The following is a 27,581-nucleotide window of genomic DNA, read 5'->3' as shown; positions in this document are numbered from 1 at the left end:
AGTCAACTTAGTGTATGTAAACTTCTGACCCACTGGAATTGTAATACAGTGATTTATAAGTGAAATAATCTGTCGGTAAACAATTGTTGGAAAAATTACTTGTGTCATGCACAAGGTAGATGTCCTAACCGACTTGCCAAAACAATAGTTTGTTAACAAGAAATTTGTGGAGTGGTTGAAAAACAAGTTTTAATGACTCCAACCAAAGTGTATGTAAACTTCCAACTTCAACTGTATATCTCTGTGTGCTCAGCAGTAGTTCATCTTAGTGTGTGTGTGTGTGTGCGCACGCGACTGTGTGTGTACGCGACTGTGTGTGTGTGTGCCACTGTGTGTGTGTGCGACTGTCTGTGTGTGTGTTTGTACGTGACTGTGTGTGTGTGTGTGTGTGTGTGTGTGTGTGTGTGTGTGTGTGTGTGTGTGTGTGTGTGTGTGTGTGTGTGTGTGTGTGTGCGTGTCAGTTTCCCCATTGTCCAAGGTGACAAAGTGTTGTTTTCTGTTGGTTGGCTGGTTTTGCTGATTGCCATGGTCCATTCTGTGCTTGTATAATTGGCCTCGTTGACATCCTCATTACTATAGCTGTAAAATCACACCCTTAGTAAACAAGTAATTGCAGTTCATTTATATTGTATGCACTAAATTAACTTCCTGTGTTAATTGATAATTGAAGTCTTTAGTCACGGGTTCTGGGTTAATGTTTCAGCACATTATTGTCACACAACATTGTTTTGGGATGCAGGTCAGTGAGTCTATGGTTGGGCCTGTTTATTTTGAATGATAAGTTAAAGTAAACAGGTGAAGTCATATTATAACACACAAAACCTTGTGTCTGTCACTTTCAGCATGAGTGCTCACATGGTGACAGTGTAGAGCAAGATCCAGGGGTACGCACTAATGTCCTACCTGACATTACATTGGTGAGTCTGTGTGAGTTTGAGGTTGTTCTAGTTTGATGGAAATAATAGTCAGGTTTTATTATGTGCAGATTAGACTTAAATGCTAATCTTTGTGTACAATGCATTTAAAGGTGAGGTGTGAAGTTGCGTTTGAAGGTGAGTCTCTCCATTAAAAACATTGTTGGTGAACTTCAGCAGACAGACTGAGGTTGTAAAGAGTTTGGACCACTTTTCGGTACAAGCGATGTCCTTTTGTGTTTCTAGAAAGAAGTGCGGTCTACAGCTGAATCTCTTCCGTCCTTCAAGCCATCACTTCCCTCCGGCCATACCCAGACGAGAAACCCCAAGGAGAGGGACCCTTCCAAGCGTCCCTCATCCAGTCACTCCCAGTCTGGCCTGATCTTTACTGCCCCCACCAGGCTACACCAGGAATGTCACCACAAATCCCTCAAAGCCTTCAGCTCCTCCAACCACCAAACCTCCACCTCCCCTAGTTCTGGCCTCCATCACACCTGTCCCAACCCTGGCCACCAAAACAACCCCAACCTTGGCACCAACCACAGTGCCAATCTAAGATCTGGTCATCAGGCATCCATAAACTCTCTTCACCACACCTGCCAAAACTCCCTCCACATCTCCACCCCCACCTCTGACCACCACCCCCACCAAGGCTGCCCTAGCTCTGGCCACCATACCTGCTCCCTTGATCACAACCCCTTGTGGTTCCCCTCTGCTCTTCCAACCCAGGAGACGACCATCAAGCACCCCATCTTCAGATCCTCTTCCCATGAGAAGCCTGCTACCTCCCAAAAGACTGCCTCCCCTTGTCTCTCACCGTGTCCCTCCCCTGGTCTCTCCCCATGTCTGTCCCCCTGTCCCTCGCCCTGTCCCTCTCTCACTGTCCTGAAGCCGCCCCCATGTAGCCCAGACAGACCCTGCTCTCCCTGTTCTCCCTCCCTCAGCCAGGGAGGTCAGTGTGTCATGGCAGGCGTACACAGACTGACTGCTGAGGTCAGGCCCCAGCCCCAGCAGAGAGGTAAAGGTCAATGTGTGTCTGTGTGTCTATGTATTTTTGTGCGTACCTGCCCGTGTTTCTGTGTGTGTATCACTTTACATGCTTGAACCCTGTGTGTACAAAACATTAGACAAACCTGCTCTTTCAATGACATAGACTGACCGGGTGAATGCAGGTGCAAGATATAATCCCTTATTGATGTCACTAAATCCACTTCAATCAGTGTTGATGAAGGGGAGGAGAAAGGTTAAAGAAGGATTTTTAAGCCTTGACAATTGAGGCATGGATTGTGTATGTGTGCCATGCGGAGGGTGGAAGTACAAGACAATAGATTGAAATGCCTTTGAGCGGGGTATGGTAGTAGGTACCAGGCACACCGGTTTGAGTGTGACAAGAACTGTAACGCTGCTCGGTTTTTCATGCTCAACAGTTTCCCGTCTGTATCAAGAATGGTCCACCACCCATAGGACATCCAGCCAACTTGACACAACTGTGGGAAGCAATGGAGTCAACATGGGCCAGCATCCCTGTGGAATGCTTTCAACGCCTTGTAGAGACCATGCCACAACGAATTGAGACTGTTCTGAGGGCAAAAGGGGGTTCAACTCAATATTAGGAAAGGTGTATATATAATCAAATCTATTACTTCTGTGTATCCAGGCGCCACATTGTCCCAACTGTCAGACAGTGGTCAGACTCTGAGTGAGGACAGTGGGGTGGACATTGCTGAGGCAGGAGGGCTGAGTAAAGACAGCAGTCCTCGGCCCAGTAAGAACCAGGCCACACAGCAGTCCCAAGTGGCCCAGGGACCTGCAGCACTGGCATCCAAACAGGTGAGGGCCACCAAGGGCCCATATCACAACAGAAATAACATGTTGGTGTCTCAAATGAAACCCTTTACCATATATAGTGCACTGCGTTTGACCAGGGCTCATAGTGCACTACTTTTTACCAGAGCCCTAGCTAGGGAACAGGGTGCCATTTGGGACGCACACATAACATTCAAAAATCTCTTGAGTTTCACAACACTCTGTTTTACCTTTTCACAAATTCATGGTTTGCCACACGTTTTATTACAGAACACTGTCCATCCTTTTACCATAGTGTTTGTCTTGCTTCTGTCTTTTTGACCTTGTTCAATGTCCTCATTCTATGTCCTCATTCTTCTTGTGTTCCCTGCAGCAGCCTGGCTCTCCAGTGCCCACCCCTACCCTGGTACATGTGGTAAAGAATGCCAATACTCTGGGTATCGCTATAGAGGGAGGGGCAAACACACGCCAGCCGCTGCCACGCATCGTCACCATACAGGTGAGAAAGAGAGACTCCTGCGTCCCAAATGGCTCTCTATTCCCAAAATAGTGCACTACTTTTGACCATCACCTTATCAGACTCCAACATTTAAGGGTAACTCTGAACATGAATGTAGCATGATGAGGACTACACAGGGCTTTTGTACTGTGATGTCTGCACATAGTAAGAACTACTTCGTCCTATGTGAATGTAGACCCCCGATGTTGCGCCTGAAGGTGTGCCATACTTATATATATTTTATTGCATAGCAGCAAGCATAAAAAACGACAGAATTACCATTTTCACTTTCATCCTAAATGTGACTTTCCCCCGAGCATCTGTTTATGTGCGTAATAGCTGCCTATATTTGCATTGATAAGAATCTCAAATCAGGTAAAGGATGCTCTCCTGGGGATTTGTAACTTTGTCGAAGAAAGTTTTCTACCACCTGTTTTAGCCTCCGAAATCTTGGATTGGATGATCAATTCAGGTCACCAGGGCCCATATTCATTAGGAACAAAATGGAAGCAAACCCAAACATGGAGGGTCTACCTGAACTTGTCCAATAAGGATTTTAGTTTTCAGGTGTGAGTAGACCGACATAGTCATTGTGAGTGGGCCTACATGTGTATGTAAATATTATTGTCAAGAACAGCCTTGATGTAAGGATCGACGCTGGAGACGAGAAGTAGGTACAGGGAGTAAACATTTAATAACTACGGACAGGAACAGAATACAGACAGCATCTGGACAGGGGAAACAGAAACAACAATAATATAACAGGGATGGAACCAAGGAAACAGACAGATATAGGGAAGGCAATCAAAACGTGAAGGAGTCCAGGTGAGTCCAATGAGCGCTGATGCGCGTAATGATGGTGAAAGGTGTGCATAATGAAAGGCAGGCTGGCGCCCCCGAGCGCCAAAGAGGGAGAGCGGGAGCAGGCGTGACAGAAACAGGTGTATGTGTGACAAGGTGCATAGATTTCCATATCAATGACTCCTCATGAACAGCCCCCATAAATATCAGTAGTCCAATAGAGTCCTGTTGGACAGACTCCCACTCATTTATAGGTTCATCTAACACAATACTCACTGCCCCCCCCCCCCCCCCCCCATTATCAACATAGCAGGGATATCACACTGCCTCGTTATTCCAACTATTTCCCCCCACCATTTAATGGTACTGTCTACTGTCTATGATTCAGTAACAGTCCATAGTTGTTTTCCAAATGGCAACCTATTCCCTATATAGTGCTTATAGTTCCTACACTTTTAGAAAAAAAAAGTTGCTATCTAGAGCCTTAAACGATTCTTCGGCTGTCCCCAGAGGAGAACCCTTTGAAGAACCCATTTTGGTCCCTTTCCACAGAGGGTTCTACGTGGAACCCAAAAGTCTTCCACAACCCAAAAGTCTTCCACATTGAAACAAAAAGGGATATACTTGGAACGAAAGCGGGTTCTCCTATGGGGACAGCCACAGAACCCTTTTGGAACCCTTTTTTCTAAGAGTGTATGGGCCTTAGTCAAAAGTAGTGCTCTACATAGGGAATAGGGTTCTATTTGACACGCAGCCATTAGGTTGGCTCTGAATGGTCACACAGAGAATTATAAGTGACATGGTTGAAGAGGTTACTTCAGGATATGACAGTCAACATTAATGGGATTGTATTGTTTTACTGACTTAATGATATGTAGCCTTGCCACCTCTGGGGATATGGTGCGATAAGAAGATTATAAACAATAGGTTGTCACAGCCAATTTCAAGGCTCTGCAGCAGCTATTGCGTAACGCTAGAGTGCCACTGCTTTCCAAAGAGTAAACATTGTTGGTTAGTTGGAATACCTTACTCCTCTGTTGTAATGAGGGTAGATTGCAGGGTGCTTAAACTTAAGTGGCGACTGCTGCTGTCCAATATAATTGTTGTTAGGGTGTTTTGATTAGTGTTATTACATCCCACACTTATATTTTTCTTCCTGGCGCTGATTCTGCTGATAGAGGATCATTATTTTGAAGAAGGGTCTACTTGCACTGACTGTGATATGTGGGGGGTGGGGGGTTTCTACCAAAAAATGAACTGAATGTAAATTGTTCTGGATAAGAGCGTCTTCTGAAAAGCGTCTGCTGTAAGAAACAGTGAAGGAACAGTGAGAGCAGTAAGGCAAGCATGCGTCTTGTTTTTATTTATTAATCGATAGCCAGGGGAACACTCCAACACTCAAAGCATTTGTGTTTAGTGAGTCCGCCAGATCAGAGGCAGTAGTAATCCAGGATCGGAAAGGTCTTTGTTTCTGGCCATTTTGAGCCTGTACTCAAACCCACAATTGCTGATGCTCAAGATACACAGCTAGTCTAAAGAAGGCCCGTTTTGTTGCTTCTTTAATCAGGACAACCCGTTTTCAGCTGTGCTAACATAATTGCAAAAGGATTTTCTAATGATCAATTAGCCTTTTAAAATAATACATTTGGATTAGCTAACACAACGTGCCATTGGAACACAGGGTGATGGTTGCTGATAATGGGCCTCTGTACGCCTATGTAGATATTCCATAAAAAATAAGCCATTTCCAGCTACAATAGGCATTTACAACATTAACAATGTCTATGCTATATTTCTGATCAATTTGATATTATTTGACAAAAAATGTGGTTTCAAAAACAAGGACATTTCTAAGTGACCCCAAACTTTTGAACGGTAGTGTATATACAGTATATTAGGGGTGAAACGGTAAGTGTATTCGTATTGAACCGTTCAGTACAGGGTCCACGGTGCACGGTTCGGTACGCACTGCGAACTGAACAATACATTAATCATATATTATAGCTAGGAAGAAGAAAAAAATAATATATATATATTATTTTTTTAACATTTTTTTATATATATATATAAAAATTCATTGTAAAAAAGTTTTATTGCATAAACCAATGGTGTATAAATTAACATAGGCAACATATCCACATAATAATAAAGTTGTTTATAGTTGTCCGCAGCGCCGCTCATTGACGTAGTTATTTCACTTCAGTCGAGAACAGAGCTGAAAACATCGTAGCAGCAATTAGCTTATGAAGGAATTAGCAGTTAGCTCAATGCAAAGGAGCAACATGGCAAGCATTGGCGAGCCAGAACTAGAAGACGCCCCAGTACCATTCAGGTCTGCCATCTGGGAACATTTCGGTTTCCCTTTAAACTATGACGGGGATTGCCAACGAGTGGTGGATTAAACTTCTACAACATGTAATTTAGGCGCTGTTCATTGCCGATAGCCAATTCGAGTAGCAATACGCGTAACATGACTATTCATTTGCGTCGACATCACCCTAAAGTGCCAATCAGTGGGACTAGGTGAAAAAATTAAACCACTTCTCCCCACAGCCTTCAGGCAACAATATGCGGCTGACTCTGGTAGGGCTAAAGAAATCAACGCAGCGATAGCAAAATTCATAGTGGCAGATATGAGACCTTTCTCTGTTGTAGAGAATGCGGGGTTCAGAAACATTTTGCCCAGATATTAATACCTGCCTTTATTCAAAAGAACAACTTGAGAGCGAGTAGTCAGAAACGCGGTCTGTTGCTCTAACAACAGACAGTTTGGACGTCTAGAGCTACCTTACTGTAATGGCTCATTGCATTACGGCAGAGTGGGAGATTAAAAGCCATGTCCTTTAAACACGTCCCCTTGAGAGGAGTGACACCAGTGTAAACTTGGGGGAAGAGCTAAGGGAAGTAGTTGCAATGTGGAAGTTGGAGAGGGATAATGTAACGATTCCTGTGACCACTGACAACGCTAGAAATATTGTAAATGCAGTTGCACTAGCTGGATTGGAGCCACAGATAGGATGCTTTTCTCACGTTATTAATCTAGCATCTCAAAAAGCAATGTCAGTGAATCCAATCTCTCGCCTCCTAGCAAAGATCAGGAAGGTTGTATCCTTCTTTCATAAAAGCACAACTGCTGCACATGATGGAGTTCCCAAACCACAAACTAATCCAAGATGTCCCTTACTAGATGGAATTCAAGCCATAACATGGTTGAGCGATACTTTGATCAGAAAGGTGTGGTGTATTCTACACTGACTGATCAAGCTGTGAGAAAGAATGTCAAAGATATTGTGACTTTGTCTGAAAATGACGTGAGACTAGCAGAGGAAGTTTATCAAAGTGTGCAAACCTCAAACCTCTCAAAACAGTCACAACACTGATATGCACTGAGAGCATTCTCAGTTTCCATGGTCCCGCCTATGAAAACAATGACCCTGAAATCAATGGTGGCATCTGATGAAGATGAACCCGCAGTAAGGGGTGTCAAGACTGCTATCAGAGTTAACCTGGAGCCTAGATATGCTGACCCTGGTGTCCAAGACTTCTTACACAAGAGCACCGCTTTGGACCCCCGGTTCAAGTCCCTGCTGCACCTGGATGCTGCTGCCTGTCTAAAAGTTTGTGACCAATATACAACAGGTATTGTATTTATTTTGTTAATGTGACATTTATTTGATTAATTAGTGATTTAACAATTCATTATAAAGTTATAATTGTAATTGTCATAATAGTGTCTGATATATATTTCTAACAACAAATCATATTTTTAAAGCCACTTCAGAGACAGTCATTTTCATCTTAATTGTAATTCTGCAGGGTCAAGCCACAGATACCACAGGAGCCAACCCCTCTACAGAGACAGGGGTTCTCCTCCAGACAAGATGTCTGCCATGGCTGAGCTTTTTGGAGAGTTGTTCACGATCCAGGAGCAGGGAACCAAGTCAAAGGTCAAGGTCATAGAGGAGGAGGTGACCTCATACAGGGAAGTGGACTGTAGTGGACTGCTGATCCACTTACATGGTGGAAGACCAAAGAGTTAATATATCATCATGTTGCCATGTTAGCAAGGTGCTACCTGGCTGTGCCTGGGACCTCTGTCCCTAGAGAGAGGGTATTCTCCACAGGGCCTGACATTGTCACAACAAGCCGATCTGCGCTCACTGCAGATCATTTCAATAGATTCATCTTCTTAAAGAAAAACTTGAAAATCTGATTAAAAAAAATTATAATTTAACTAACCAGTCTCAAGTGGTCCTATTTTGTTTAAGGCTCTGCTATGTGATTTCATTTTGATATATGCTGCTGGACTATGCACTCTGGTTGAACTTCTGTTTTAAATGACTATTTCATTTCATGTTATAAGGCAGGCACTGCTGTTTTTTTGTTGTCCCTTTGATTCCATATGCTCCTGGGAATTCAAGATACCCATGTTTACAATTATAATAAATGGAAAATCTAAATACAAATGACATATTTCTCAGGCATTTATTTTGTCAATGTATCGAAACCGTACCGAACCGTGACACCACTGTACCGTATCGTACCGAACCGTGAGTTTTGTGAACCGTTTCACTCATTTATCAAAATAAAGGTTTTAATGAAAATATGTCAATCATTATTTGTTAAATTATTTGAATATGTTGGTAACTCGTTGTATAAAAGTGATAATGCCCTCGAAGCCGGTGTTTGGAGGATATATTTGCACAGTTTGCCGGTCTTCAACTTCAACTCGGGCTTAACAACACCTGTGCTAATATACAGTGTCCTCCAAACACCGGCTTCTCGGGCGTTATCACTTAAATATCTGCATTTTGATATAGACAATTCTCAGACCAAGTCTTGCTCGTCAATACGTGTGTCCGTGTGCCCCATCGTGCGCATGTTGATTTTGTCCACTCACACAAGACACGATCAGGACACGCAGGTTGAAATATCAAATATCAAGCATTACCACTACCAACTGAACTGGAGTGTGGACCTCAGTTCATCTTTCAATCACTCACATGGATATATGCTCCTAAAAACCAATGAGGAGATGGGAGAGGCGGGACTTGCAGTATGTCAAGCATCACAAATATAACCAAGTTCTATTTTAGCACCTGGCTACGTAGACACTCGTTGACTCGTGCAAGCAATGTGGGTGCAATGATTGAATAACATGTATGTGCACATTTATTTTGCAAGCGGTGTGGTCAGCATGTAATGCTTGCTTGTATATTTTAATTATCTTCATGGAGTCAGATAAAAAGCATTATAGGCTAATTGCTTAGTCTTATTATGAGTCGCATAAGGTTGCATGTGTAACAGTATAACTTTAGACCGTCCCCTCGCACGAATCAGGGACCCTCTGCACACATCAACAACAGTCACCCACGAAGCATCGTTACCCATCGCTCGGGGGGTCTGCCTTAATCGACATCCACGTCATCGGCGCCCGGGGGGCAGTTGTTGTGGGGGTTAACTGCCTTGCTCAAGGGCAGACCGGCAAACCTTTCGGTTACTGGCCCAATGCTCTTAGCCACTAGGCTACCTGCTGCCCCAGGTATGCCACTTTGGACCCCAGTCTCTGGTACTCACTGTTGTCCTTTGATTGGAAAGCTCTCGGCCTATCGGCAATGAGCTCCTTTATTTGAGGAGTCATCCATGGCTTATCAGATGTTGTGATGTTGCTCCTTCTGATGGTCAATGCCTGCTTGAGGATAGGAGTAATTCACAGTGATTCACTGTTGTTTGTTTTTCACTGTGTATTTCTAACTTGGGTCATTATATACATTTTTTATTAAATGTTTTGTCTTTAACTCTGCATTGTTGGAAAAGGACCCGTAAGTATGAATTTCACTGTTAGTCTACACCTGATGTTTACAAGCATGTGACAAATAAAATGGTATTTGATTTGATTAGCCTGATGTCTTTACCCTGATGTCTTTGTCCTTATGTGGCCTGACCGATAGAAGTGCCAAATCATTCCTCCCCTCAATCTCTTCTGACAATTAATCAGAAGATCCTCTACCTTTGTATTTTGTCTCTCACCTATCCTTGAAATCACCAACCATGTTCTCCTCTTCTCTCTTCGCTTCATATCTTCTTGCTCTCTTTAGCTCTTTATTTCTGTCACAAGGACACATCATGTCTACAAAAGTGATTATTTAATATATGCTTCATTATCTCTCTCTCCCTGTATCTCTCTCTGTCTCTCTGAATTCAATTAATTATCAATTTAAGTGCTTTATTGGCATGGGAAACATATGTTTACGTTGCCAAAGCAAGTGAAATAAATAATAAAAAATGAACATTAAACATGACACTCACAAATGTTCCAAAAGAATAAAGACATTTCAAATGTCATATTATGTGCAAATAGTTTAAGTACAAAAGGACAAATAAATTAACATAAATATGGGTTGTCTTTACAATGGTGTTTGTTCTTCACTGATTGCCCTTTTCTTGTGGCAACAGGTCACAAATCTTGCTGCTGTGATGGCACACTGTGGTATCTCTCTCACTCTCTCTCTCACTCCCCCCTCTGTATCTCTGTATCTCACTCACTTTCTCACTCTCCCCCACATCTCTCTCTCTCTCTTATAGAAGGGGGGCTCGGCACACGGTTGTGGGCAGCTGAAGGTGGGTCAGGTGATTCTGGAAGTGAACGGTGTCTCCCTGAGGGGCCGTGAGCACCAGGACGCTGCTTGCATCATCGCTGAGGCCTACAAGTCCAAAGAGAGGGACCACATTGACTTCCTGGTCACAGAGTTCAACGCAACCCTCCTGCAGGGCCTTTTGCAGGGTCGTATTCATTAGCCACCATACAGAAGAAAATGGACTAAAATAGGCAGGGACTACCTGAACTTGTCAAATAAGAAACGCTTGTTCCTATTTTCCTGCAGGGGCTTTAGCAGGACTTTGCACTTTAAAGAGGTGAAACGGAAGGAGAAGGAGAAGGAGAGAACGGGAGGGAGAGGTCTGAGTGTTAATATAAACAATCTATCTTAGTCTCGTCTAAGACCGTTCTCCCTTCCCACTTTTTTTGTCTGTAGATCGCAACCAGGCTTTCCATGTAGAGTTGTATTGCCAAAATGCATGACATTCTGCATTAAGAACTCCCCAATATAATCTAATAGAACATAAGAAGAACTCACCAATATAACCTAATAGAACCTAAGAAGAACCCACCAAAGGAACCGAATGGTATTGAACTGAAATCTTGAAAATCACAGCTTATAACAACAATATCAATGCTGTGATGTCATTAGTTATGTCATTCCATTTAGCTGCTTTTCAGTCTCCCTGCTCTCTCCTCTCCAATAGGTCTGCCATTTGTAGCAGCTCTCCCCTGGAAGTGGTTATACCAAGATGGTGCTTTGAAAATGGACAGAAATGGTATCTAATCTTAGTCGAACTATACCTTTCTGCTATCTCTAAAATACTTTCTTTGTATAATTTCTGTAATGTTTTATGAACACCCTATATGTTGTATATAACATTGAAATGGGTAGAGGATTTGAGCTATTTATAACACTAGGTCGTCTGTATGTAAGAAGATAACATTTCTTTATGGATTTTATTAATTGACTTAATTTTTTATTTATAAGGGCAGTTCGTTTTCTATACTTTGTGTTCATGGTACACAGTATTGGTTAATTGGCTGTGGGGTGAATCTTGTGATTACATTAAGAATCCTTTGTCATACACTTCCATATATATATATATATATATATATATATATACAGTATATATACAGTATATACGCAGTAGATAAAAGCAGAGACAATACTGAGAATTAGCAAAGGCACTTCATCTGAGCTGTAGAGCTGAATCAGAGACAGTAATGTTTCCTGGGAGAGGAAAATTAGTACATGAGCTGCTAATGCATCGTTATACAGATACATAACTTGTCAATTATAGGTAACTGACTCACTATTAGCAGAGATGGGGTGGAGGGGATGCAGCAGCAGCCGTAATGCACATTGTGTGTATGGGAGAGAATATACTGTACACATCGCCAAAAGTCAAGTATTTCCACACCAATCTCGGCGAACCATTTCACTATCGACGTCTGTGCACAGTTTCATGCTGATGTCACAAATTTGGAAGCACAGAATTGTCAAGAATGTCATTGTATGCTATGGCGTTAAGATTTCCCTTCACTGGAACTAAGGGGCCTAGCTCAAACCATGAAAAGCAGCCCCAGACCATTATTCATGCTTTACAGTTGGCACTATGCATTCGGCCAGGTAGCGTTCTCCTGGCATCCGCCAAACTCAGATTTGTCTGCCGGACTGCCAGATGGTAAAGCGTGATTCATCACTCAAGAGAACGTGTTTCCACTGCTCCAGAGTCCAATGGCGGGGAGCTTTACACCACTCCAGCTGACGCTTGGCGCTTCTGATCTTAGGCTTGTGTGTAGCTGCTCGACATTTCCACTTCACAATAACAACACTTACAGTTGACCGGGGCAGCTCTAGCAGGGCAGAAATTTGACAAACTGACTTGTTGGAAAGGTGGCATCCTATGATGGTGCCACGTTGAAAGTCACTGAGCTCTTCAGTATGGGCCATTGTACTGCCAATGTTTGTCTATGGAGATTGCATGACGGTGTGCGCCATTTTATACACCTGTCAGTTACGGGTGTGGCTGAAATAGCCGGATCCACAAATTTAAAGGGGTGTCCACCTACTTTTGGCCATGTAGTGTATCAGCGGCAGTGTATGCTAGTGTAGTGAGATACTAGTGGATATCCTGTCACCATAACGGGGAGGTTGGCACCAGTCACTTCCCAAATGGGTCCTGGCCAAAAGTAGTGCACTATATAGGGAATGGGGTGCCATTTGGGAAAGATCACATTGCTTGCTGTTGATGGATGTCTTGAACTGGATGAACTGTTGAAAGAGTATAAGAATGTATAAAATGACTAACGATACATCTTTCAATAAGAGTATAACAGATTATCATAGACTAAAGGTTTGTATGTATTTTTTAATGTTATACAAATGACATGTTTTTGTGACTGCAAACAGTCCAAACATGATACATATATATTGTCCACATATATGCATTTGGAAAGTATTCAGACCCTGTGACATTTTAAACATTTGCATACGTTACAGCCTTATTCTAAAATGGCTTAAAATTTATTTTTCCCCTCATCAATCTACACACAATACCCCATAAACAGTTTTTTAGACATTTTTGCAAATTCATACAAAATAAAATACTGAAATATCACATTTACATAAGTATTCAAACCCTTTACTCAATACTTTATTGAAGCACCTTTGGCAGCAATTACAGCCTTGAGTCTTCTTGGATATGACGCTACGAGCTTGGCACACCTATATTTGGGGAGTTTCTCCCACTCTTCTCTGCAGCTCCTCTCAAGCGCTGTCAGGTTGGATGTTGAGCGTCGCTGCACAGCTATTTTCAAGTCTCTCCAAAGATGTTCGATCGGGTTCAAGTCTGGGCTCTGGCTGGGCCACTCAAGGACATTCAGACACTTGTCCTGAAGCCACTCCTGCGTTGTATTGGCTGTGTGCTTAGGAATGTTGTTCTGTTGGAATGTGAACCTTCGCCCAAGTCTGAGGTCCTGCGCGCTCTGGAGTCAGTTTTCATCAAGGATCTCTCTGTACTTTGCTCCGTTCATCTTTGCCTCATTCCTGACTAGTCTCCCTGTCCCTGCCGCTGAAAAACATCTGAGCTGTCACGTGCCTTTTACTGAGGAGTAGCGCCCTTCTGGCTACTCTACCATAAAGGCCTGATTGGTGGAGAGCTGCAGAGATGGTTGTCCTTCTGGAAGGCTCTCCCATCTCCACAGAGGAACACTGGAGCTCTATCAATGTGACCATCGGGTTCTTGGTCACCTCCCTGACCAAGGCCCTTCTCCCCAAATTGCTCAATTTGACCGGGTGACCAGCTCTAGGAAGAGTCCTGGTACCCTTCCCCAGATCTGTGCATTGACACAATCCTGTCCCGGAGCTCTACGGACAATTCCTTCGACCTCATGGCTTGGTCTTTGCACTGTCAACTGTGGGACCTTATATAGACAGGTTTGTGCCTTTCCAAATCATGCCCAATCAATTGAATTTACCCCATGTGGACTCCAATCAAGTTGTAGAAGCATCTCAAGGATGATCAATGGAAATCGGATGCACCTGAGCTCAATGTCAAAAAATTCATAAAAAGCTGTTTTTGCTTTGTCACTATGGGGTATTGTGTGTAGATTGAAGAGGATTTTTTTTTTAAATCCATTTTAGAATAAGGCTGTAACGTAACAACGTGGAAAAAGTCAAGGGGTCTGAATACTTTCTAAATGCACTGTATATGCTGTAAATAGATTAATAGACATATTATAGTGACAGATTACATTACTGTTTGAAAGTATCACACAACTACAAACAATGTATTATTCCTGTGTTTGCTGTCACATTCTACAGTAGCTCTCATTCGACTAGTTGCTCAGAGTGTATTTGCTCAGGTTCCAGTTGGGTATTGATTGATTGACCACATACAATGCATTACCTATAGCAGATGAGGGTGATGTAATGCTACATCACCTTTTGGCACTTTGCACCAAAATAATTCCAAGATTTACAAATACTCACAGTAACAGTATGTGAACATCAGTTGACAATACAGTCAGATGAAATGTAAATCTAAAGTAGACTATTTACAAGTCTGCTGCATCTTGGCCCGGTTTACACAGGCTGCCCAATTCTGATCTTTTTTTGACTAATTGGTTTTTCCTCCTATCAGATCAGCACTTTTGCCAATAACTGGGCAAAAGATCAGAATTGGGCTGCCTGTGTAAACGCAGCCATGATGCAGCAGACTTGTAAATAGTCTACTTTAGGTTTACATTGGGTTTTTCATCTGGCTATATTGTCAACTAAATGTCCCTGCACATTGACTCGGTACCGGTACTCCTTGTATATAGCCTCATTATTGATATTTGGTGTTACTGTTTCCTTTCTTTATTTTGCTAACTTTTCTTACTTTTTAACTTTGCATTGTTGGGAAAGGGCTCGTAAGTAAGCATTTCATGGTAAACGTCTAAACATGTTGTATTCGGCGCATGTGACAAATACAATTATATTTAAACTGATGTCACACACTGTTTACCGTGAGTATTTGCATCGTTTTGGTGCAAAGATAAAAGTGATGTAACATTACAACACCCTCACCTGCTATAGGTAATACATTGTCAGTCAATTTGCCTTTTTTTTGTTGTTATTTTTTTTGTTCTGTGCCGGCCGTCTGTTACCCAAGAGTAGGCTGTATTGTAAAAAAGAAAAATCATGCTGGACAATGTTTTAGTAGCCTGAGTGCCAGTCTGTTTGTGCTATCATGCCAGCTCCCTGTCACTCATTGTCATGGCAATGTTTGGCTTGACAATGACAGCAAGGGATTTGGCTACGGATGGAAAGTAGCTGAAAGCGAAATCTGGTGCGACGCATCAATTCTCAGTGGTTTGAGACTTATGTTTTTGTTGTGCGTTGTCCCTGCCAAATAAACGTAATACCCATTTTACAACAAAAAAAAGCACAAACAGGTCTAGGACCAGGCTAATGTTGCAGCACTATAGCTGTAGCAGCATATCATAGTAACATAGTGCATCTCACTACTACAGAGCTGACACAATATTAGAGGTGTACAATCATAACCAAATGCTTACTGCACTAAAACCTTAGGACTCTATTCAATCAGATCCGACATCTGCATAGGGGTTGTTTTGGCGGTGTCGGAGGTGGAGCTGCGTTAGAGCTGTGAAATCCACAAGCGGCTTTTGGCATTACACCTAAAGCGGACATTGCCGTTGGCTGCATGGAGCCGCATTAATAAAAATCCCATGCAGCTTTCTTAAAAAGGTTTGAACACTGGAATGTAAGATGAAGCCTACACCTCGATTAGGATGACAGAAATCCTCATCATTTCGTTTAATGATTTTCAGCTTGAGTGTCATTATTTCTATACAGCCTACACTTTCTCATTCTGCACTTCTAATAGCAGTAGGACGGATGTGGCTTGTTGAAAATGATCACAAGTAGCTGCTCACCGATTTGACACCTCCAACACCGGCAAAGCATCAGGTGTCGGCTATCACCGGTTAATGCTTGATCTGATTGAATCTAGGCCTTAGACATATTCCTGAAGTCTATAGAGTGCATAGCAATGTCACACTGAAGTGAATTGAATAAAGATTTACCAACTCATGTCTTAGATCATTTTTTTGCCTGGTTTGGTTGTATAGCTATAACATTTCAAAATATTGTTCATTTCATTTATCATTTATCAATTAAGAATACACTGTGACCCAGAGGAGGCTGGTGGAAGGAGCTATAGGAGGACGGGTTCATTGTAAAGACTGGAATGGAATAAATGGAACACTATTAAACATAAGGAAACAACGTTTGATTCTGTTCCATTTATTACATTCCAGCCATTACAATGAGCCCTTCCTCCTATAGCTCATCCCACCAGCCTCTGCTGCTGTCACCATAAATTGGTGGCTGACATAGTGTTCAGTTGGCTCAGCAGCCACTTCCTTCACAGTGCTCAACAGAGAGACTAGTATTATAGAGCTAATAAATAGGATAGCACATATGACTCTTGATGTACTGCATTTTTCTCTATTATGTCAGGTAGGAGTTTTATTTTGGCTATGCATTCATTACGTAAGGAGATAATCAGTGACAAATTCAAATATACCTGCAAGTTGAAGCTGCATCACTGCTGGGTATCCTGCTGTCGAACCAAACAGATATATATATATATACACACATTACAGTTCAAAAGTTTGGGGTCACTTAGAAATGTCCTTGTTTTTCAAAGAAAAGCATTTTTTTGTCCATTAAAATAAATGTTTTAAATCAGAAATACAGTGTAGACATTGTTAATGTTGTACATGACTATTTTCGCTGGAAACGGCAGATTTTTCATAGAATATCTACATAGGCATACAGAGGCCCATTATCACTACAGCAGCCATCACTACTATGTTCCAATGGCACATTATGTTAGGTAATCCTAGTTTATAATTATAAAAGGCTAATTGATCATTTAAAAAAACTTTTGCAATTATGTTAGCACAGCTGAATACTGTCATCCTGATTAAAGAAGCAATAAAACTGGCCTTCTTTTTTTTTTTTTCATATTTTTGAGTATCTGGAGCGTCAGCATTTGTGGGTTCGATTGCAGGCTCAAAATGGCCAGAAACAAATAACTTTCTTCTGAAACTCGTCAGTTTAGTCTTGTTCTAAGAAATGAAGAGTATTCCATGCGAGAAATTGCTAAGAAACTTAAGATCTCGTACAACGCTGTGTACTTCTCCCTTCACAGAACAACGCAAACTGTTCCTAACCAGAATAGAAAGAGGAGAGGGAGGCCCCGGTGCACAAATGAGCAAGAGGACAAGTACATTAGAGTGTCTAGAAGGCCAGCATCCTGGAATCGCCTCTTCACTGTTGACGTTGAGACTGGTGTTTTGCGGGTACTATTTAATGAAGTTGCCAGTTGAGGACTTGTGAGGCGTCTGTTTCTCAAACTAGACACTAATGTACCTCTTGCTCATTTGTTTGCGCTGTTTTGTGAATGGAGTACTACACAGCGTTGTACCAGATCTTAAGTTCTTGGCAATTTCTTGCATGGAATAGCCTTAATTTCTCAGAACAAGAATAGACTGACAAGTTTCCAAAGAAAATCCTTTGTTTCTGGCTATTTTGAGCCAATAGTTGAACCCACAAATGCTGATGCTCCAGATACACAACTAGTCTAAAGAAGGCTATTTTTTATTGCTTCTTTAATCAGGACAACCGTTTTCAATTGTGCTAACATAATTGCAAAAGGGTTTTATAATGACCAATTAGCCATTTAAAATGATAAACTTGGATTAGCTAACAAAACATACCATTGGAACACATGAGTGATGGTTGCTGATAATGGGCCTCTGTACGCATATGTAGGTATTTAATTTTAAAAAATCAGCCATTTCCAGCTACAATAGTCATTTAATTAACAATGTCTACACTGTTTTTCTGATCAATTTGATGTTATTTTCTTTCAAAAACAAGGATATTTCTAAGTGACCCCGAACTTTTGAACGACGGTGTATATACGCTACCAGTCAAAAGATTTAGAACACCTACTCATTCAAGGGTTTTTCTTTATTTGGACTATTTTCTACATTGTAAAACAACAGTGAAGACATAAAAACTATGAAATAACACATATGTAGTAACCAAAAAAGGGTTAAATAAATCCAAATATATTTTATATTTGAGATTCTTCAAAGTAGCCACCCTTTGCCTTGAAGACAGCTTTGCACACTCTTGGCATTCTCTCAACCAGCTTCATGAGGAATGCTTTTCCAACAGTCTTGAAGAAGTTCCCAAATATTGAATCTCAAATATTGTCACGTCCTGAACTTAGTTATCTCTGTTTTCTTTATATTTTGGTTAGGTCAGGGTGTGACTAGGCTGGGTACGCTAGTTTTTGTAAGTCTAGGTTTATTTTGTATTCTATGTTGGCCTGATATGGTTCCCAATCAGAGACAGCTGTTTATCGTTGTCTCTGATTGAGGATCATATTTAGGTAGCAGTTTCCCTTTGGTGTTTGTGGGTTTTTGTCTATGTGTAGTTGCCTGTCAGCACTCATTTGTATAGCATCACGTGTCGTTTTGTTATTTTGGTTAGTTTGTTCAATGTTCATTCTTATAATAATAAAGAATGTACACATACCACGCTACTCCTTGGTCTCCTTCGTACGACGAACGTGACAGAAGAACCCACCACAAAAGGACCAAGCAGCGTGTTAATGAGGAGCGGACAACCTGGGCCCGGGAGAAAGATGAGTGGAGGACATCCTGGACCTGGGAGGAGGTAATGGCAGGGGACAAGACCCTGCCATGGAAGCAGGTGGAGATAGCGCAGGAGGAATGGAGACAATACAAGGGAACGCGGTTAGCACGGAAGCCCAAGAAGCAAGCCCCAATAAAAAAAAATTGGAGGGCACACGAGGAGATTGGCTGAGTCAGGTTGGAGACCTGAGCCAACTCCTTGTGCTTACCGTAGGGAGCGTGGTACTGGTCAGGCACCGCGCTATCATAGCCCGGTGCGCTCTATTCAAGCTTTGGCCGGGCTAGAATGGGCATCCAGCCAGGACGGATGGTGCCTGCTCTGCGCACTGTCTCCGGTGCGTCTGCACAGCCCAGTGCATCCTGTGTCAGCGCCCTGCATTGGCAGGGACGAAAATAAACATCCAGCCAGGACGGGTTGTGCCAGCTCTACGCTCCAGACCTCCAGTGCGCCTCCACAGTCCAGTACGTCCTGTGCCTGCTCCCCGCACTTGCCCTGAGGTGCATGTCATCAGCCCGGTGCCACCTGTACCGGTCCCACGCACCAGGCCTCCAGTTTGCCTCCACAGTCCAGAGCTTCCGGCGACAGTTCCCAGTCTGGAGCTTCCGGGGACAGTTCCCAGTCCGGAGCTTCCGGCCACAGTTCCCAGACCGGAACCTCCAACGACAGGCCACAGTCCGGAACCTCCAACGACGGGCCACAGTCCGGAACCTCTAACGATGGGCCACAATCCAGGGTCTCTAACGACGGGCCACAATCCGGGGTCTCCAGCGACGGGCCACAGTCCGGGGTCTCCAGCGATGGGCCACAGTCCGGGGTCTCCAGCGACGGGCCCCAGCATGGGGTCTCCAGCGATGGGCCCCGGGCCGGGGTCTCCAGCGACAGTTTCCAGTCTGGGGCCTCCGGCGATGATCGGTAGTCCAGAGCCTCCGGCGATGATCCACGGTCTAGTTATACAAAGGTGGAGGGATCCGTGTAAAGGGGGGGGGGGGGTGCTGCGTCCAGAAGCGGAACTGCCACTGAGGGTAGATGCCAACCCGGACCCTCCCCTATGAGTTCAGGTTTGCGGTCAGGAGTCCGCACCTTTGGGGGGGGGGGGGGGGGGGGGGGATGGGGGTGTGTCACATTCGTCGTCTGAGGAGCAGTAGGAAGGATCGGACCACTATGCAGCATGGTAAGTGTCCATGTTAATTTATTAGACTGAACACACAAAACAAAATAACAAAGTGAAAGGAAGAAACGAAACAGTTCTGTCAGGTGAATACACAAAACAGAAAGCAACTACCCACAAATCATAGTGGAAACACAGGCTTCCTAAGTATGGTTTTCAATCAGAGACAACGATTGACAGCTGCCTCTGATTGGGAACCATACCAGGCCAAAATCAGAAATACAAAACATAGAACAAAAACATCAAATGCCCACCCCAACTCACGCCCTGACCAAACTAAAACAGAGACATAAAAAAGGAACTAGGGTCAGGACGTGACACACGTCCTGACCTTAGATATCTCTGTTTTCTTTATATTTTGGTTTGGTCAGGGTGTGACTAGGGTGGGTACGCTAGTTTTTGTATTGTCTAAGGTTTTTGTATTGTCTAGAGTTTTTGTAAGTCTAGGGTTTTGTAGGTCTAGGGTTTTTTTGCATTCTATGTTGGCCTCATATGGTTCCCAATCAGAGACAGCTGTTTATCGTTGTCTCTGATTGAGGATCATATTTAGGTAGCCATTTCCCTTTGGTGTTTGTGGGTTCTTGTCTATGTGTCGTTGCCTGTCAGCACACATTTGTATAGCGGCACGTGTCGTTTTGTTATTTTGGTTTGTTTGTGTTCATTCTTATAATAATAAAGAATGTGGGTTGTGTTTTGGACGCAAGGCTCTCGACATTCGCCTCTCCTGAGTCCGTACGGGAGTTGCAGCGATGAGACAAGACTGTAAGTACCAATTGGAGACCACAAAATTGGGGAGAAAACGGGGGGGAAAAAATGAAATACAAAATGAAATAAAAAGATAGAAAACCCTGAAATGAGTAGGCGTGTCCTACAATTTTGACTGGTACTGTACATATAAACATACATATATTTTCCTTTATAATTTCTCACAAACCCTACTGCCTGTCCCCTAATTCGAGTAAACGAAAAACAACAACACTTAGGCTTCTACTTCCAGCTTATACATACTATATACATTTCACAGACACAATCTATTTTACAGTAGTTCCGTTTTTGTTTTTGGTCCTGGCATTCCTCTATTTCTGATGTCCATCCATCCAGTTCCATCCACATATTTTTAACTGTGCTATTTCACAAAAGTTCTGAACCTATATACATTTTACAGACACAGTATATTTTACATTTGTTATCTTGTTATTAGCCCCACCCACAAAACATAGTATTAATTTAGTCCTACCATTCAAATCAATTTTTCATTTATTGAAGTAACCCCCACAATACTCAAAAGCTTTAGAAGTTTGTTGGAATTATGGGGTATTGTGTGTAGATGAGAATCATAAATAAAAAATAAACAAATTAGAATAAGGCTGTAACGTAACAAAATTTGGAAAACGTCAAGGGGTCTGAATACGTTTCTAATGCACTGTATGTATTTCAATAGTCATGTAGTAATGTAACAGCACAAAACCAACTTTTATTTGAAGCCTTTATTGGAGCTTTTGTACATGATATTTGCAGAAAGAGTACGGTTTGTGATAAATCACTTCCAAGCATCGAATTCTGCTAAGTTATACTGGTATTACAGGAACTAATATCTCTTAATAAATAATAGATCACTCTAATAGAAAGCTAACAAATCACTATACAACAACAACAGCTGCAATGACAACAATTTTTTTTTGCATCATGACAGTGTCAACACTGGAAAGCTGAATGAAAATGACCATAACTTCTACAGGGAGAGGAAATAACAAATCAAGTCAACATAGTGACATAATGTTAATGAACAGAGACAGACAACTAATCTAATAGAGGAAGAACCTTCCAATGGTTGATCACTGTCCACCTACTATACTGTTTACTACAGCTAAAATGACCACTAGTACAGAGTGGCTTCACATTGGCATGTCCAAAGTCAGGTTCATCACCGTCAAAACATTGATACAGCACGGCATATATTCTACTAACTACTGATTGCATGAGACAGAAGATGTTTCTTATTTTAAAATGGTGGTTGAAGTTTCCAAATTCTAAAATAGTTTTTCAAAATACGGAAAGTAAATCAGTCTATTTGCTCAGTGTTCCGGAAATGTTTACAAGCAATGAGACAAAAGATGACACTAAATAATGACACTAAAATGATACTATAATGACACTAAAAACAGACCGTCTTAGAAACACAGGAATCTTGCAAATATTTTTGAGGGGGGAATGTTATACATAGATCCCATCCCACTATCCTCACATTTGGTGCCTTTCTACTCCTATCTGAAATATGATGAGCACTCTACACCAAACACCAGCCTAAATAATTCCTCAATTTCCAACTACACTACTCTAATCTCCTCTATGACTGGCTTCCCTTTTAAGGAAGTGCAACTACAGCATCCTGAGATGGCAGTTTACATCGACTGCTCATAGTATCAACAGTTATCCAGCGTACACAATCTCTACTCTTCCATCCAATCATTAAGGGTGTGTGTACAGTAGTTAAAACATTGTGGTTCTTGGTGCTCTGGTTTTGAGGGATCTTATGTAATTCTATTGAAACATGATATCTGAATACATGACTTGGATATGCTAGAAATAGATGCTGCCATTTGTTTTCTTCAGTCTTATGTATAGAGTAGAAGGGCTTGTTATGTCTTGGGTCCTGACTATTCATGTATGCCAGTTGGGAGAGTTTGGAGGTTAGGAGAGGGACAGCTGCAGCCAGGGAGCTGTTCAGCTCAAACATCTTGTTGCTTATCCATGTCTTTGAGGGCTTGAAGAAGGCGTGTAGGGGTGAAGATATTGGTTGATCCTGCAGCAGAGAGAGAGAGAGAGAGAACTACACATATTTTCTCAGTTTGAACTAGGCTCGTCTGTTAATTATAGTACAGTACAGTTCCAAATTGGAATGACATTGAGAGAAATACACAGACAGCAGAAATCACATATAAATACATGGGTTCAGCTGTTATATGCTTCTCTAAAACATGTCATTTTCAGCCAAATGACAAAAAAATACAGGGGCAAAAAAGCTTACATTTAAAAAATCGTTGCAAGGAATATTACATTGCTAAATACAATACTGACATAGTGCCTTGTTGATTGTTAATACAGAAATGGGAGCTATTGACAACTGTCTGCATACAGCACACCACAAGGACAAATCTCCAAAGGACAGATACAGAGAGCACAGACAAGATAAACAGAATAGACGACAGCACCACTAACCAAGTACACACATACAGACAAAGAATAGAGGTGAGAACAAACAATCCACTGAACCGTGAGGAACAAAGGGATAGATCACAAACAGTAGAATCAGAATGTGCTTTCCTATGGGCCCTAGTCAAAAGTAGTGCAATGTAACGGAAACAGGGTGCCACTTGGGATGCACAACAGGGGACAGAGTCTTTGGCACGGTTTCCCGAAAGCGTCTTAAGGCTAGTTAAGGCCAAGTTCATCGTTAGAACCTTTGTAGGGGCACCGTTAAATCTCCAAGCTGTTTCCCAAAACCATCGTTAGTAAAGTTGCACTTGAAAACTCTCGTTATTTTCCGACTGCCTCAAAACAGCTAAGTGCGTCGTTTGATGCTTTTTTTGCCCTTCCGTGTCACTTTATATACAGACGATCTCCACTAAACATAGAATCAAGATGTTTATCTGTCGCTCTGTGACCCCCATAACTTCGAATCGAAGTTGACGACAAATACAAAGTCGGCAATGTCTGTGAAGGATAACAGAAAACCGAGATGACTGCTTCAAAAAATAAATACAGTAGGCTACATAGGCCTCTGCATATACAGTATTTCAATCATATTGAAATTCATTTAAATGTTTAGTCAAACGAGTTCTATTTTGCTAATTGTAGGCTAAACTGTCTGGAATTTTTTTGCTTTAATATATTTAATGATGTGTAACAATATGTGCGCGTTGATGTGCCAGATTTGTGATTTAATGCATTATTAGGCTCCAGGGTAAGCATTAGAATAAGCCGCCTCAATATTTGAAGCCATAAGGTGATAATATCTCTCTAGGACCTGATCCGTTGGCAGTATTGTGGAATAATTATAATGTTAAGGTAAGATTCCAATGGAGAAAGCTGATCCGAGAGTAGCTGGGCCTTTCTTTCGAACCTATCAGTATTGACACATGCTCCAACGACACACTTAGCCAACGTTCTTTCTGCGTAGTGTTTTGGGAAATGCATGTTACGTGTTCTGTTGTTGTAAGAACGATGCATCTTTAAAACACTTGAAAGCCTAAGTTCCATTGCTATCGGGAACCCGGGCCCAACGCCAGAGGAGGGGAAGTGGGGTGAGGCTGAGAGAGATCAGAAAAGGTGGCTTCACATCACAACAACTATCTTTACTTCTCAGTGTGTGTTCTCATTCTGCAGGGGCAGGCTCTGGTTCCTCAGGGGCAGCGTTGGGGTCCAGGAAGTCCGGGTGCTGCAGCTCCTTTAGGTATTTGGTGGGAGTGAGTGTGTGGGTGGAACCTAAGGAGGGACAAAGGCTTTCACATTGCACCCTAATCTCATTCTCTGTTTTTGTGTAAAATCTCCATTGTCTTCTGACAGATAACATTATTCTAACATGACTGCGTTGCCATGAACTGTAAGTGGAGATGGAGTTGTCGCACTTGATCTGATGCAAAATGGTAAGGTCCCCTGAAAAAGATAAATATTAGTGGCAAAAAAAATGAATGTAAAAGCAGATAACATGTGTGAAAGGACATTCTCCAGATAACAGAAATTAAGCTGGTTTTCTTGTCCTAAATGGCACCCTAAAGTAACACACTATATAGGGAATAGGCTGCCATTTAGGATGCAGGTAAGTCATTTAACTTGACCTAGACTTGGTATTTGATAGATAACTCATCTGCAGATCAATGTAATTCAGTACCTTCGTAGAGTAACTGTGTCCTGTCCCTGCCACTGTTGGTATCCCTTCCCTGCTGTCACAACACACACATCCTCTATCTGATGCATTCTCAGAAACACCATCTGATCTGAGCCCACTAACACACTAAGCCGATTCCACCCAGTAGCAGCAGCAACAGCTGAGTCAGACACAGTGGAAAAGCAATATAGGATATCAACTGTATATTCTAATGATTTCCACAGTTCCTAAGTATAGATAGGAGGTTTCAAGATATGTAGATCAAGTCAAAGGGTGCTATCATACAAATTCTATGATATGTTACGAATACCAATTTGTTGTGGCTAATGTTAGCTAGGTGGCTAACGTTAGCTAGGCTTCCTCCCTCGCCATCCCTTTGGCAAATCAGACCATAACCACCTCCTGCTACCTGTTAACAAGCAAAAACTCAAACAGGAAGTACCAGTGACTCACTCAATTCCGAAGTACGATGAAGCAAATGCTAAGCCACAGGACTGTTTCGATAGCACAGACTTGAATATGTTCCGGGATTCCTCTGGTAACATTTAGGAGTTTACCACATCAGTCATTAATAAGTGCATCAGTGACGTCAAGGGAGCCCATGAGCTCATGTTGAGCAACATTTCTATTGGCTATGAAATTGCAAGAGATATTTAAGTGCATATTTTCTCCCACTGCCCCTGTTCGAGACAGGTGTATGAACGGTCCATTCTAAATCAAAACAAATTTCACACAAATATTATTTAGAATATGTAAAGATGAAATAAAGAATAGTTTGATTGGTGACAATATTAGCCTATCACTTGTGAATTATATAATATCACATGTGAATGATGCCAAGCATAAGAAACTGCCTTTTTTTTGCAACTTTTTCGAATCATAGTCGCACACCTGCAATCGATGAACAGCATTCTTACATAGCTATTCCTCTTGTCCAGATGGGTTAGGGCAGTGTGCAGTGTGATTGCGATTGCGTCATCTGTGGACCTATTGGGGCGGTAAACAAATTGGAGTGGGTCTAGAGTGTCAGGTAGGGTGGAGGTGATATGATCCTTGACTAGTCTCTCTAAGCACTGTGAGAAGTGAGTGCTATGGGGCGATAGTCATTTAGCTCAGTTACCTTAGCTTTCTTGGGAACAGGAACAATGGTGGCCCTCTTGAAGCATGTGGGAACAGCAGACTGGGATAGGGATTGATTGAATATGTCTGTAAACACACCAGCCAGCTGGTCTGCGCATGCTCTGAGGACGTGGCTACGGATGACATCTGGGCCGGCAGCGTGGTGAGGGTTAACACATTTAAATGTTTTACTCACGTTGGCCGCGGTGAAGGAGAGCCCGCAGGTTTTGGTAGGGGGCCATGTCAGTGGCACTGTATTATCCTTAAAGCGAGCAAAGAAGTTGTTTAATTTGTCTGGGAGCAAGACGTCGGTGTCCGTGACGGGGATGGTTTTCTTTTAGTAATCTGTGATTGACTGTATACCCTGTTTGTATTCGGTCATGTTTCCGGTCGCCTTGCCATGATTAAAAGCAGAGGTTCGCGCTTTCAGTTTTGCACAAATGCTGCCATCAATCCACGGTTTCTGGTTGGGGAAGGTTTTAATAGTCACTGTGGATACAACATCACCAATGCACTTGCTAATAAACTCACTCACCGAATCAGTTATTGTCTGAGGCTATCCGGAACATATCCCAGTCCACGTGATCGAAGCAATCTTGAAGCATGGAATCCAATTGGTTAGACCAGCTTTGAACAGACCTGAGCACAGGCGTTTCTTGTTTTAGTTTCTGTCTATAGGCTGGGAGCAACAAAATAAAGTTGTGGTCAGATTTGCCGAACGGAGGGCAAGGGAGGGCTTTGTATGCGTTTCAGAATTTAGAGTAGCAATGATCCAGAATGTTGCCAGCCCATGTCGTGCATTCGATATGCTAATAAAATTTAGGGAGCCTTGTTTTCAGATTAGCTTTGTTAAAATCCCCAGCTACAAAAAATGCAGCCTCAGGATATATGGTTTCCAGTTTACATAGTCCAATGAAGTTCTTTCAGGGCGGTCGAGGTGTCTGCTTGGGGGGGATATACATGGCTGTGATTATAATCGAAGAGAATTGTCTTGGTAGATAATGTGGTCAGCATTTGATTGTAAGGAATTCTAGGTTAGGTGAACAAAAGGACTTGAGTTCCTGTATGTTGTTATGATCACACCACGACTCATTAATCATAAGGCATACACCCCCGCCCTTCTTCTTACCAGACAGATGTTTGTTTCTGTCGGCGCGATGCGTGAATAAACCGGGTGGCTGTACCGACTCTGATAATATATCCGGAGTGAGCCATGTTTCCGTGAAACAGAGAATGTTACAATCTCTGATGTCTCTCTGGAAGGCAACCCTTGTTTGAATTTCGTCTACCTTGTTGTCAAGAGACTGGACATTGGCAAGTAGTATACTCGGGAGCGGTGAGTGATGAGCCCGTCTACGGAGCCTGACCAGAAGACCGCTCCGTCTGCCCCTTCTGCGGCATCGTTGTTTTGGGTCGCCTACTGGGATTAGATCCATTGTCCTGTGTGGTGGTCCAAACAGGGGATCCGCTTTGGGAAAGTCGTATTCCTAGTCATAATGTTGGTAAGTTGACGTTGGTCTTATATCTAATAGTTCTTCCC

The 27,581-nt window shown here is 42.4% G+C and overlaps 2 protein-coding genes across 3 annotated transcripts in view; one reads left to right on the top strand and one right to left on the bottom strand.

The window, feature by feature from the left end:
* The window catches only part of LOC139412090 (whirlin-like), an 87,320-nt gene extending 76,274 nt beyond the window's left edge, over positions 1-11,046 (top strand). The window contains exons 8-12 of the mRNA XM_071158885.1: positions 843-917; positions 1,161-1,932; positions 2,572-2,744; positions 3,094-3,219; positions 10,606-11,046. Of these exons, the coding sequence (XP_071014986.1) occupies positions 843-917; positions 1,161-1,932; positions 2,572-2,744; positions 3,094-3,219; positions 10,606-10,818 (1,359 nt within the window). The 3' untranslated portion in view covers positions 10,819-11,046. The remainder of the gene's footprint in view (positions 1-842; positions 918-1,160; positions 1,933-2,571; positions 2,745-3,093; positions 3,220-10,605) is intronic.
* A 10,460-nt stretch (positions 11,047-21,506) lies between these two features.
* Positions 21,507-27,581, bottom strand: part of LOC139411174 (syntaxin-binding protein 1-like) — a 48,784-nt gene continuing 42,709 nt past the window's right edge. Inside the window, exons 19-20 of one of the 2 annotated variants that reach the window (XM_071157087.1) lie at positions 24,394-24,519; positions 21,507-22,837 (exon numbers count right to left, since the gene is read on the bottom strand). In XM_071157087.1, the coding sequence (XP_071013188.1) occupies positions 24,410-24,519 (110 nt within the window). In that variant the 3' untranslated portion in view covers positions 21,507-22,837; positions 24,394-24,409. The remainder of the gene's footprint in view (positions 22,838-24,393; positions 24,520-27,581) is intronic. The other variant, XM_071157088.1, reaches the window with a different exon arrangement.

This window comes from Oncorhynchus clarkii, chromosome 6 (assembly GCF_045791955.1).
Source record: "Oncorhynchus clarkii lewisi isolate Uvic-CL-2024 chromosome 6, UVic_Ocla_1.0, whole genome shotgun sequence".
Classification (NCBI taxonomy): Eukaryota; Metazoa; Chordata; class Actinopteri; order Salmoniformes; family Salmonidae; genus Oncorhynchus; species Oncorhynchus clarkii.
The sequence above is the reverse complement of the archived record's forward strand: the minus strand, read 5'-3'. Positions and strand labels throughout refer to the sequence as shown.